The 14,198-nt window shown below is 43.1% G+C and overlaps 1 protein-coding gene across 3 annotated transcripts in view; it reads left to right on the forward strand.

Annotated features, from left to right (window-relative positions):
* Positions 1-14,198, forward strand: part of LOC138205151 (peroxidasin homolog) — a 50,692-nt gene that overhangs the window by 28,200 nt on the left and 8,294 nt on the right. For all 3 annotated transcript variants that reach the window (XM_069160893.1, XM_069160894.1, XM_069160896.1), the window contains 8 exons: positions 1,603-1,720; positions 2,324-2,493; positions 4,128-4,400; positions 4,816-5,091; positions 6,790-6,902; positions 7,242-7,398; positions 8,326-8,434; positions 11,808-11,965. In XM_069160893.1, coding sequence (XP_069016994.1) covers positions 1,603-1,720; positions 2,324-2,493; positions 4,128-4,400; positions 4,816-5,091; positions 6,790-6,902; positions 7,242-7,398; positions 8,326-8,434; positions 11,808-11,965 — 1,374 coding nt within the window. The remainder of the gene's footprint in view (positions 1-1,602; positions 1,721-2,323; positions 2,494-4,127; positions 4,401-4,815; positions 5,092-6,789; positions 6,903-7,241; positions 7,399-8,325; positions 8,435-11,807; positions 11,966-14,198) is intronic.

The following is a 14,198-nucleotide window of genomic DNA, read 5'->3' on the forward strand; positions in this document are numbered from 1 at the left end:
GATTTCAATTGGCTCCTCCACCCAAAATCTATCTTTGAACGTATTAAATCTTCTGCAGACATGAGCGATGTAAATAGCTTACTCCTCTTTACAGGAAGAAATGACTCTGAACGTTTTGATGGATACTTTTTCTTCTGCTTGTTGCAGCTGAAAACTTTTGTGAACAACATGAACTTAAGTTGACCACAGCTTGTATATGAACCGGGAAAGTACACAGTTTGGAAGCACGCCTCCACACAGTTTTAAGTGTGCTGATATGTTTGTCCTCTGCAAGTTGAAAAGAACGACCACCTTTCGCTGTAAGTCTGATTTTCAGTCGGGTTTTCAAACGGGCAGTTAGCTCCTATAGCAGTAAATTCACTTGTCTTAGTTCTGAGTTTCCTCCAGCTCCCACCCAATACTGCAGTCTGAGCCAGGCTGGCTGGCAGTCGATTGTAACTCAACCCCATTTAGATTTCAGCAGCTAATTTGGATGGCCCCAACTTGCCCGTTCTTGCTCAGTGTAACACCCCCCACCCCTCTCTGCATCTGTCTGCATGGCCAGGCACCAGGGAAAGAATGTCTGCTTAAAAACATGGTGGAAGTCATTCCACACCTCCCTCCCTTTCCTCCCCTCCCTCCTCATTCTCCCTCTTTCCCTGTAAGCAGGGTGGAACAATGCACAGCAGGTTGAACAGCTGTCAAAACAGGCAACCCTTCTTGAGAATGAAGTGCCATCTCCCAGCATAAATGGAATCTGATGAGCCAAGCTTCTCTTCTTATCGGGCCTTGATAAAGGACGCCTTCAATGCGCTGGATTTTCCACCCACCGCAATTACCAGATCCGGTGTTAAAATGGAGTCATTCACTGAGAGGAGGAGGATATTTTTTTCAGAAGCTTTTTATGGGTATCATTTAACTGCTGATTTACACAGATTTATCACCAGGTCGGTGATAAATCTGTGTAAACAAATCCATGGTCCCCATGGTCTCTGTGTTAGCAGAGTAAAAAGAATTATGTAAAGGAGTGCTTCTGAAATGTGTCTCCCATATGTACACTTAAGTGTGTTGGGTAGGGGCCAGAGAGAGTGTGAGTGTGTGTGTGTGTGTGTGTGTGTGTGTGTGTGTGTGTGTGTGTGTGTGTGTGTGTGTGCGCGCGCGCGTGTGCCACGAGTTGGCAGGTGAGTGTGGGGGCTCGTCTTACACACAGGTTAACTTTGCGAGATGGTAACTTTTGTTCATGTTGAAACCGCGTGCTTTAATATACACGTGCTTGTTGACAAAATTAAAGGCTGACTATTAGTCTCGATGATCACCTACGCACACGCTTGACTCAGCATCAGCAGGATCAGTGATCTTTGGATATGGCGGCTCAGAAAATAGTGCCGAAGAGAATGGTCTGCTATTTGTCTTAACTGTTTTTGAATATCTGCTGAAATAATAGAACTGGCTTCGCCTTATCACCCAGGCACGCTTGGAAAGTCGAGAGGGGTTCACTGGAGGCTTGATTCAACCGATTAGACTGATGGTGCTGCATAAAAGTCACATACACATGAATTGAAATGCACGCCCATTGATTTGCATAATCACCTCACATTCCTCTTAACTGATGTTCTCCTGCAGAGGTTCCCAGAATCACCTCGCAGCCCCAGGATGTCGACGTTACATCTGGAAACACTGTCTACTTCACCTGTAGAGCCGAAGGCAACCCCAAACCGCAGATTATCTGGCTCAGGAACAAGTAAGACACTGAATGTTATAACGTGTAACTTTTCTGCTCTAAAAAGTCTAAAAACAAACCAACAACACCTGTGTTATGTATTTTGTTGGATTGTGTACTTGCATTATGCCAAATGCTTCCAACAATATTCAATCCTAGTAATGCAATCCCTCCTCATAGGAAGGAATAGCTCAACATAACGCACACAGGAGAGAGCAAAGCCATCGGTAACTGCTTAAGCTTAAGATCATCAGACTCGTTTTGTTTGTTTTGATTGAGAGACCCCTGGTGGCAGAAATTCTATATTGTAAATGGAAGGCTAAGTCAAATAACCAAAGACTTTGCCTTTCACTGAGTGTTTTTAACCTAGTTTGAGTTTAAAGATGGTTTTAATACATCTGTCTTCGTCCCATTCATTTTTGACATTTTAGATAAGCAAAAGTCACTTGTGTTGTGCTTTTGCCATTCCCATTTCAAAGATGTTGACATGCTGCAAGTTATTAAGTACCAGTCACTGAGTTTTAAGAGTTATTATGTTCCTTTTTTTTGTTGCAAAATGCAGTTTGTACACATTTGATTGATAGTTTATGAGTTGTGGTATGCATCTGTGTGCCCTCCTTGTAGCAATGCTCTAAATATGCGCGATGACAGTCGTCTGAACCTGCTGGAAGACGGGACACTGATGATTCAAGACACCAGGGAGACAGATCAGGGAGTCTACCAGTGCATGGCCAAAAATGTGGCCGGGGAGGTCAAGACTTCACAGGTCACCCTGCGATACTTTGGAGCCCCGTGTAAGTGGCTGCTATTATTCTAACTCTTAGTTCATTACGAAAGACCTTACCGCTATACAGTATTTCATTGAGTAAATGTACAGGCAAGTAATATACATCCCTGAGTAAAGCTACAGCCAGATATTACATTGTAGGTTCTTGGTTGGTGACACTGGGCAACAATATTATTTTTTTTGTCCCGAAAACAGAAATACGTAGACTTCATTATACTTTTTATACTGAATTTAAATCTGTTTTTAGGATTTTTCTAGCATGCATGGATTTTAAATGGCAGATTGTATATTACATAATTATAAAAATGGCTAATGTTACATAGAAAACATGCTTCTAAAATGTTTCATTGTTGGATGTTTGACAACATTTGGCCGCGGTAACATTTCTCTTTAGTGTCCAGTGTCTGTCCATCTGACAAAAAAAACTATGGGCCAAATTCTAAAATCATATTTGGATTCAGTCTGCAAAAATACTTATCCCTCCCGTTGTCTTCGGGTCAAAATGACCCGCAGCTGTGTTCAACAAAGTTCTATTTTATTTCTATATTTTTATATGTTTTTTGGATCATTGGTCATCATTCTTTAAAGAAACCCTCCCAGCCTCCTTGTCACCAATGATCCCCAAAAATATGAAAATAAAATAGTACTTGGTTGAACACAGACGCGGGTCATTTTGACCCAAGGACAACGGGAGGGTTAAGAAACTAGTATATTTTTCCATGGGACAAAATCTTTGTTAACTAGTGTAATGTTCATGTGAAGCAAGAAATTGAAAATCCAAACCAATCTCCATATATTGCTACATTTGTGTGGGATTGGAGATGAACGTTGACATTTTCAGTTTTGATTCAAATAGTTTTATCCTCGTTTAGAATTAATGTCACTGTGTTTAATACTGTATGATTTGGGCAGCAGTGGTTCACCGTCAGCATGAGGTAATGTAGGAAGCCGAGAGCGAGGTGTCTGCACCGTGAGTCGTGCTGAAACTACCGTTAGAGTTCAGTTGGTCGAATAACTGGGATGTCCCGCTAAGCTGTGAGCAAAGCGTGCTGGCTTTCATGTGTTTCTCTCCACAGACGCACAAAAGAACATTCCGTCCTCTGTCTCTGTTGCTCTTCCTCTCTGTCTTCTACCTACTACACATACACTCTTAAACAGAACTCACTCATCACTCATTGATAGCACTAATTGCTTGCTGCGGGAGATCAGCACGGCTGTCTTTAGATGACCCAGGGGTCATCGACAGTTTTCTGAAAGCAGATGTTGTCCATTTCCTGTCACAGTGTGATTGTAAATATCAGGTGTCCCGCTGTCTACATATTTCCTCTGACTCGATTGTAATCACTGGCCAAATATGGACCGTGTTTTGGGACAAACAGGGAAATGGTTAAGTGTAGTCAAAGTGGCGTTATAAATAGAAATATACAAAGATGATCTTTGTGCGTGAGTTGACCTTTCAAAAGCAGACATTGCTTCGGGAGCTTCCTTTTTGAAAATGTTGCTAGAATTTGTTTAGGTCATGTCCCGTTTCCTCTAATATACTGAAGCTACTCGAACCAGAAACCCTGATCACCTTCCGCCTAACGAGTCAAACACTTCCCCCACGTTCTCCCCTTCCGTCTCCCCCCCTGCTCCCTCCAGCGCGGCCGAGTTTTGTGATCCAACCCCAGAACACGGAGGTCCTGGTGGGAGAAAGCGTGACCCTGGAGTGCAGTGCCACGGGCCAGCCACAGCCAAGAGTGTCCTGGACTAAAGGCGACCGGACCCCCCTGCCCAATGACGTCCGCATCAACATCACCCCCTCTGGAGGGCTTTATATCCAGAACGTAGTCCAGGCTGATGGAGGACAATACACGTGTTTTGCCTCCAACAATGTTGACACCATACATGCGGGAGCTTACATCATTGTACAAGGTAAATTATTCGACTAAGGTGAACGCGTTTAGGCTTGGGATTTATTAATAAATACGATCAATTTAATACTCTGTGTGGTTTTAGGATGATATTTTCTCAGCATAAAAAGAGACGTAAACAAAAAGGTTGTTAAAGCTGCCTGCATTTTTTTTTTTTTTTTTTGATCTTGGGTCATATGTTTCTACATGGTGTCTTCACATTCATCAGACGAGTTTGGATTGATCAGTATATCTGATGACTGTACACTTTTGGATAAAAACCCATTTTTGTAATGCTCACATTACCGGTTTAAGATGTGTCAGATGTGTCTACTTCAGCTGTAATATCTTCTTAGCGTCACAAAGTAAAGGCTCCAAATGCAGCATAATTGCATATGAAATTAAATAGCTTCATGTTTTTCCCCCTCCGCCTGCAGCGATCCCCCAATTGACTGTGACGCCACAGGACCAGTCAGTCCTGGAGGGTCACACGGTGGATTTCCCCTGCGAGGCAACCGGTTACCCGCAGCCGGTGATCGCCTGGACTCGAGGGGGCAGTCCGTTACCTTTGGACCGCCGGCACGTGGTGCTGTCTACCGGCACGCTCCGCATCACTCGGGTGGCAGCTCATGACGAGGGCCAGTATGAGTGCCAGGCGGTCAGTCCCGTGGGAACTGTGCGCACTGCTGTGCAGCTCAGCATTCAGCAGAGAGGTGAGTGTGTAGGTGAATCCCCGGTGTAGATGAACGTACAGGACTGGATGTGGTAATGCACGGTTAAACAAATGTACGCGAGATGACAGAATCCCGTCTAATCTGATAGACCCTTCGTGACGGGCTGCATTGCTGAGCACCTGAAGAGCAGGTTCTATAAAACGGACCACTTAAAAGTACGGCTGAAACGTGGCTGTCGCACAGGCTGGTGGTTAATGAGGCTGTAGGGCCCTTGTGAAACACTGCATGTTGGTGTAGGAGGAGGGGAGTGCCAGGTGGTTAATGTTAGGAGGGTGGGGGTGGCGCAGTACCCTCCATTCACAGCGAATTGGTTGTTTGCACAAGTGAGTATACTATTAAATTATTACGGTGCATGTACACAGCGAAAGGTATACAGTATACATGTGTGTTTGTGCGAGTGCAAGGTTGCGCGTGACGTACTGTTTTGCGTTATAATGCAATGCATTCCGTGTTTGCGTGCACTTTTTTCAGCCTAAGGCATAGAGAAGTTGGTGTTTCACATTTATTTTTTTCTTGTGCGCGACTGATTTTATGGTGTGTGTGTGTGTGTGTGTGTGTGTGTGCGTGTGCGCGTGTGTGTGTGTGTAGCAGCTGAAATTACAGGCTTGGCGTAGAACAGGAAAAGCAAAGCAGTTTGTAATCCCCGAGCTGACACCATGTTTTTCCATGTAGTAATGGCTGTTAACATGGCTCAAAGTACATGTTGCATAATGGCTCCACACTGTTAAAGCCCTCTATAAGCCCACGACCAGGGTGGCAGTCTATGACAGCTGTCTTACACTAAGAGTACCGTGCAGAGGAACAGACGAAACAAGGAGAAAGTGAAAGAGGGATTACCGGGCTGTGATTTTTGACATTTCTTCTTTTTTTTGTGTGTGTGTGGATGTTTAGCATGCATTCATTCCGTAGACATTTCAGTTCACGTCTTGAAATGTGACAACGCACGCGCCCGCAGCTTAGATGCGCTGTACGTCGCGATGAAAGTTCAATGTTGATTTATGGGCAGCTAATTAGAGTCTGACCGCTGTGAAACTACCTGCCACTCCACTTGGTGCTCTTAAGAGTTGTGGGATTTTCCCATGGCCCGGTGGCTCACTGCTCTGACACATGGGAACCGTGGGGGAGGGAGGCCGCGGACGACTCGTGATGCTTAGACAGTGCAACGTAACACAATGACTCACTCTAACAATACTCAGCACTGTGTGTGTGTGTGTGTGTGTGTGTGTCTGCGTTTATGTGTGAGTCTGTGCTTGTGTTGTGGTCAAGGTGAAGCTGGTGATTTTTGTTACCTAATCAGCCTCTGCACACAAATGGAAATATGCTGTTTCCACTTAGTGTAACTAAAAAAAAAAAAAGACGTGCGTGTGTGCGTGCGTGCGTTTAAATATAGTAGGCCTTCTTCTCCCAATTTGAACTCCACAATGACATCACAGTGATTGTTTTACAACCTTGCCATATAGGAGAGAACGGTGCTACAGTGTAACACAAACACTTTGAGAGTGTGTGCGCTCCGTGAGTGCACGCAGGGTCGTAAAAAATGCTCAGATAAGGATCAGTGTTTCATGTCTGCTGTGATTTATTTCAAAATGCACTTCACTTGTATAGAACGTTGAGCGCCGGTGCATAATCATTAACGTGTGTGTGTTTGTGTGTGTGTGTATGTTTTAACTCATTCAGTAACGCCTGTTTTCACAAATGCTCCAAGGGACCTGACAGTGGATTCTGGCCAGGATGTACAGATTCCCTGTAGCGCTCAGGGCCAGCCACAACCTGTCCTCACCTGGAACAAGGTTAGACGCCGAGCGCTCCCGTCGATCGAATAGGTGTCCGTCACCTCGTAAGCTCAGAGGTCAAAGGGTTAAGACACACGCTGAGGTGGCAGGAAGAAAGTGACCCGGGCTTGAGATGTGCTTGGTTAGTTTATCGTTTTGACACAGGAATGAAAACAAAAAATGACAATCAAACATTTAAATGATCGATTTGTTCAAGCAGTTGTGAGGTTCTTAACCGCTGTATCGTAAGTTGATCCCCACTTTGACGTGTTCGCTGCCAGGTTTTATGACCTCTTCCCTCCGTTTCACCCCCCACCTACCCCACACACCTTCTCTCGCTCTCTCTCTCTCTCTCAGGACGGTGTGCAGGTGACAGAAAGTGGAAAGTTCCACATCAGCTCAGAGGGTTACCTCGAGGTGAAGGACGTGGGCACCGCTGACGCTGGACGCTACGAGTGTGTCGCCCGCAATCCCATCGGTTACCAGGTTGCCAGCATGGTCCTCACCGTCACGGGTAAGAGACAGTTTACCGGCAGCTCATGACCTGACCGTCATTTGCAGGTTTCTTTCCCTTTCGGGCGGGTTCAGTCAGCGGACCGAGTTAATGAAGAAGGCGTTGACGTGTCGTTGAGCGATAAAAAAAAAGAAAAGAAAAAAAACCTACTTAAATCTTTAAACAAGTATTTCTTCGCTTTACATGATATAATGCATACTCGCACCACCGTGCTGTTTTTGCGTGCAAAAGACATTCATTCACTACAGAATGAACACATAGCATGGAGTTAACACTCGATATACAAAAATGCAAGGGGCGTTCCTGATCTGCATGCAGTCCAGGATGTCGTGATATTTATCAGTCCCAAAGAAAAAGGAACGTGAAAGAGAAGCCTCGGTCGCTTGCGAGTTGCGAGACGTGCGTGCGTGAGGCAAGCAGAGCTTCACCTCGTCAGTGTCAGGAATGTTGTAAACGTCAAGCGCACGTTGCTGTCACATTATTTCACAGCATGAGAAGCTCTTTGTTGACGATCTCCGTCCAAGTCAGTCAGTAATTCAGTCACACTCTGCTGCCGAGCTATCAGATTCCTGTGAGCTCTTCCCTGCGTGCGTGTTGACGTTTCCTGCTGAGATTTCTGAGGTCAGACCGCAACACTCCGCCCGTGAACCGTAAACTGTATCAAAATGTGCTCAGTTATTGTTGGAATCCATCAGACCTCACGTCGCAATTTCACTGTTTTCAGTGGCACACTCCCGAGAAAGGAGGAGTGCCAGAAATGTTTTCACTCCTACTTCAAGGAGGCAAGCAAAGCACCACTAAATCAGAGAGTTGGAAAGACCTGTTAGTGAAGGCTATGAGCAACTTGTGATATGTTTTGTTCAAACATATTTGAATTTTTTTTTTTTTACTTGTCTCTAATCAGGCTGTCTTTCTGTCTTTTATCAGTACCTGCAGTCAGCAGAGAGGGGGACACCTTTGTGAGCACGTCCATAGAGCAGGCCATCCGTACTGTGGACAGTGCTATTGAGTCCACAAGGAGACGTCTGTTTGATGGGTAGGATATGAAAAATTCACACACACACACACACACACACACACACACACACACACACACACACACACACACACACACACACACACACACACACACGGGCACTCAGTTCTTCACACTCAAGTCCCTCAAGTGATTGAATCAAAAAGCTATTTTGTTCATAATAGCTAACATATGGGTCGGGGTTTAATCTAAACACATTCACATTCCCCCATACCGATCGAGGTTATGAGGTCTTTTTGTAAAATGTAGCTTGCAATCAGTTCACACAGATTGGGGGGGAGGGGGGGGGGTAATCACATGCAGAAGCTAGCATTCATACTGGCATGTCATATGAATGGAGCAGATATGGTTTCCTCCAAGACACTGCAGATCCTGATTTGCAATATACAGTTTTTACAATATTTCCTTTGTAATAATAAAAAGTTGTGTTTTTCTTGGAGAAGGCTCGTTTTAACAGCCTCTGAAGTCTGTAACTTTATGTAGCTTTATTCACTAAGCTTTTTAAATTAATATAATTTGTACTTGAGAAAAGTAAAACATGTAAAAAAAAAAAAAAAATGTAATGTATTGATGATAGACATTGTAGAAAAAAAAAAAAGCAGACGAAAGGCCCAAACTGCAAAAATATTACGTAATTTGTATTAATGTAAACATTCTGTCTTACACAGATTCTCAGTTCAGATCTAAATGCTCATGGGGAATTAGATACAATACAATTTAGCTTGTCCAACATAATCTTGGTGCGTGACTTGCATTTTGCAAGTTGAGTCAGAGCATTAAGGGAAAAAGCGTGTCCAGTCATTGAGAAGGGCTTCTAATATTTCCGCAGGATTCAGAGTTTTAGTGCGCAGGGTTTGCGATTTTGAAGTGTAGATCAGAATGCTGAAAGGCGAATAACAGCAATTTAGTCCTGACAACTCCAGTCAACGGCTTTACTTTATATATTTAGACCCATGTGTTACGACTTGCCTTTGTCACAGTTTAAGTATCTCCTTTTATATCTCTTGCATTGTCACTTGATTCAGGTCATAACTGCGAAGCACCTGTTTCTACGGCCCTTATTGAAAGGTGATGATAAAAGTAATGATGTCTTGTATCCAGTGAAGTTTTCATTACCCCCTTGTGTGGAGATGTTGGTGGTTTTCAGCTCGTCAAGGTTTCCATTCTGTCGAATGGTGTGGTTAGCAGTTGTGCTTTTCTTGGCGTGCGCACACGTACACTATGCGCGCGCACGCACACACACACACACACACACACACGCATGCACATAGACACACACGAAGGAGAGCAAATCGCACACGAACACAGCGGTTACTCGTGTTAAGGCATGGGGGATTTCCAGTTCTCTTTAAAGACAAGCACAGAATAGCACGCGGTGTCCTCCTTAGCGGATGGCACCAGTGTCTTTGATCATTCGGAGAAAAAAAATAATGAAGTATGCCATCGGAGAACAAGAGTGTTTTAGAAGTCGATGCATACATTTATACATTAACTGCTTCGTTCCGTGTTACGGTTCGATCCCAATGTTGGCAGCAGCTGTTCATTGTTGAAACAAAATGCATCCGTGTTGCCAGCTTTTTCAGATTATTAAAACTAAACGCAGGTAGGTATGGTAGCATTTTCTCCCACAAGAAAACAGTGCTGTAAGTCCACCTTTGTTAAGTCCTGGCAAACAGTTTCCATGGCTTCACATTAATACTGCAGGGTCAGCTGCAGGAGTTGACAAATGTGGCCAGTTACATGAACAGTTCATTTAAACTCACCGGTGGTACTTTTGCGGATAAAGTCCCAGTGTGTTTCAATAGTATTTTAGCATAGGTTAGGTTAGGTAGTTACTTTATTAATCCACAAGGGGACATTTTTTTAATTACATGTGCCCCATTTATGAATATGTTTGAAAAGTGAGCCTGATTTATTTATTTTTTTATGCCAAAAATGTTGTTTTTTTTCTCATTTACACATCTTAGGAACGCCTCGATGGAATTTCTTCAAATTTGGGCACAGACGTTCACTGGCTCAAGGATGAACTGGTTGTACTTTGGTTATCTGAGGTCACTGGAACCTCGTGTCCATCCCAGAAATATCCCAGTAATATATCCAGAATGCCTCGAGGGAATTTCATTCCATCTGGCACAAACCTGAACTGAAAAATGAACTGATCTGATTTTGGTGGTCAAAGGGGAAGGCTACTGTGACCTCACAAAAAACATTGTTTGTGGCCATAACTTTCATACACTAATTATAACAAAAATTTCACACAAATGTCTAATAGTAACAAAGATGATGTGATGATATTGTATATAATAATAATAATAATAATAATAATAATAATAATAATAATACACTTTATTTGTATAGCACCTTTCATACAAGATACGCAACTCAAAAGTGCTTTACAGCAAGATAATTACATTCAGTGTTTCACATAAAAACAGATATAAAGGAACATTTAAAAATATAGAAAAGAAATGAGATGCATAAGAACAGATAAAAATGCATAATATTCGCCATAACCCCAGGAACAGAAGGAGACATTGTGCCCATATTTGACCTTTAGTCAGATACTGAATTGGTGACACTAATCTTCGGTGCTCAACTTGAAACTGTGGTGATTTTATAGATCTTCTGTTATCAGGTTGAATATGCGTGTCAAGCATCCATGTCGGGAGAATTTGTCGCGATGTATATATTTGAAGCATAAAACTTCATTTTAGCTGTATTGTCCAAATGCCATCAAAGTCTTTATTGCATATATTATAAGAGTCTGGACAGACTGTAAAGTGCAACTTGACACGTTGGCAGAGGTATACAACCACCAGGCAGTTATATAGAAGGGAGGGTGGAATACCTCTGGATCTGGTACATGGCCTGATGTTCACCACACCCTTCTGTCTGGTTACGCTTTAAAGGTTAGAGCCGGATGTATGGTGAAAAGAGTTTGAGGTGAGCGTAAAGCAGTCCAGTGTTCTTCATGAGGGAGTGGAAGCAGGAACAACCCATAACCATGCACACAAAACTCAGTAATAAGCTCATGATGGAAGAGATTCAGCTCATGAGTGAAATGACTCGGATGTTTTCGCACGTTTTGGACTTCTCCTTGTTTCAACTCTCTGACCTGCAAAAGCTGCCGTGGAGAAATTTTCTGGAAAATGAAATCTCTTATTTCCGAAGAATGTCATTTGCAGAAGGCAATTTGAAATGCATCTTTTCTCCTGCTTTCTTTTTAAAAAAAAAAAAAAAAAAAATTCACCATGCTTTGACGTCATTTATTTTCTTCTTAACATCGTATTTATTGTCCCCTCTCCTTCATCACTCTCTCCTTCTCTCCCACCTCCCTCGTGTACTCCAATCTCCCCATCCCTCATCCCTCCAGTCAGCCTCGTACCCCAGGAGAGTTGCTTGCTCTCTTCCGGTATCCTCGCGACCCCTACACGGTGGAGCAGGCGCGTGCCGGGGAGATCTTCGAGCAGACTCTTTTGCTCATCCAGAACCACGTCAACCAGGGCCTCATGGTGGACACCAACGGCACCGGTGAGGCTAACAAATAAAGTAATATACTGTGCCACTGCGTCAATGATATAACCGGGTTTTTGTACCTTTGCTAGTTTTTTGCCTGATCTTATCTGTCATTGTAAAAACAAACAACAAAAAAAAAAACAGATGAAAAAGTCAGAGAGTTATAAGATTTGAATGAGCGACCTCAGATCTGCTTTTGTCAAATGTGGCTGTACAAAATGACAAAAAGAGCAATTCAAATGAACACGAAGTTAAAAAATTCACAATACAAACTGAAAGGTAAAGATGCAGATTCTTGTTTTGTCGTTGTTGTTTTAGCTGTGTTTGAAGAGCTGACAGTGTTGGGAGGGTTATGACGCATCGCAAACATCCCTACCTGGAACTGAATCACCAATGTTTTTGTTACCTCGTATGTGCCCTGCCCATTAGCCCTCCAGGGGATGGGATATGTTTTCTTTTTTTTTTACTTGAATTAAAGAGAGAAAAAAAATGTACCTTTTAATTAAGACACTCTAGATTAACCCTTTATTGCCTTAATGAAATGTTCACCTTGGGTAATAACTTTGGCCGGTAAACCAGCCAAGTTGGGCGACATGTACCACGTATCATGATTTTCTGAAATTGTCAAACTCTGTATTTAAGCTTTTTTATTTTTAAATTGGGAATGCACATTGTTAATCAGAATCTTTTATCCACTTAGTGACACTCGTGAGTTGTTTTTTTGTTTTTTTCTCAATCAAATATTTCAATCCTCAAACAATAAGCTGTTGTATAGCACCAACCTTTTCAATTTCAAACCCATCATCCAAATTCAGGTACACATTTATTGGCTCTTAATTTTAAAATAAAAAAAAAAAAGCCAATTCTTCCAAAATATACTTCCTACTTAATTCTCACTGGATTCAGTGCAGAGCTCCCCTCCCGTTTCCTAAGCTAAGTGTTGTGAAGCCAGTAATTCAATTCTCTGTCTGACTGACCATGTTACCACGAGCAACAGTTGGCTGTGTATAAGCCCCCCCCCCATCTGTCTGCCATTTTCTCTTAAGCATGACCTCAGGGGATATCGACGTAATCGTGGAGCAGTTGACGACGAGCCTGTAAACAGTTTTATTGGTCCTATGTCGCACCGCGTAACACTTAACCTACAATCACTGTTGAGTACTGGGCAAATTTTAAGATTGCTTGTGTTGGTCCACAGATTGTCTCAATTATACATGCGTGCGGGGAGGCTGGGGGAGCATGGATTGATTTGGATGTTTATATGCATAAGAATCAGACTTTGTGTGCTTTTGACATACAAATGGAACAGCTGTCCAATGGTCTGCGGAGGAAAGCTGCAGCACTGTGAATTTTGACTTTATGGTGCATGAAAGCATTCATTGTAATGGAGGGGCTACATGTAACAGCGTAATATCAAAAGGCTAGGTGTGTACAAAGTCAGTAATTATACATGATGTGGGGGGGGGGGGGGGTTGGACAGTTTTTCTGAATCAATGAATTACGTGTATATTGTTGATTTATAAATAATAGCGTGTAAAACACTGAGAAGAGTTACAGGTCGTCCAGAAATTCAGGTGGAAGTTAGTGGTGGGGGGGCGGGGGGGGGGAGAAGGGAAAGAAATAGAGCTTTGTGAGATATGAAGAGAGAGAGAGTGTGTTTTTATTTCTTATGCCAACAACCAAGTTTTCATTGTTGCAGCGGCCCCAAACAAAGCTAACAAAAGAGCTTTGTGCCCGTCAGCAGAAACAAAACAAAAAAGCTGTTTTTATTATATCTCGACTCGACCTGGGAGGGCAACGCCACAGTTTCCCTATTCTCCTTTGAACTCTCACACATACAAATATACACACCATTAATGAGGCTGGCTTTTCCGTTTACACAGGAAGTCTCATCCAACCCTCACTGAGGTTGGTAGCACACACTTAACACTTGTGCTCGTGTGTAACCATAACACCGCATTGCTGACAAATCACACACACACACACACACACAAACACACACACGCATTGATATGCTGCACATTGAAGCTCTTACAGAGGCACTCTGGCATATCAAAGCGAGTCAGGGCAGGTTTGCGACATACTGCGACCTGTGCCCTCGAGACACCACGAGGTTATTTCCGCTGTCAGAGCCAGCAGCAGCAAATGACTGCATCAACCCTATACAAATATTTGATACATGTGCGCGTGTGAATCGTATTACCAGACACTACTGGTTACTGTTCATTCTAGTGCCATGCTTCTTAAG

This window comes from Embiotoca jacksoni, unplaced genomic scaffold (genome assembly GCF_022577435.1).
Source record: "Embiotoca jacksoni isolate LCO1_2020_lvr unplaced genomic scaffold, fEmbJac1.0.p SCAF_27, whole genome shotgun sequence".
NCBI classification, from domain to species: Eukaryota; Metazoa; Chordata; class Actinopteri; family Embiotocidae; genus Embiotoca; species Embiotoca jacksoni.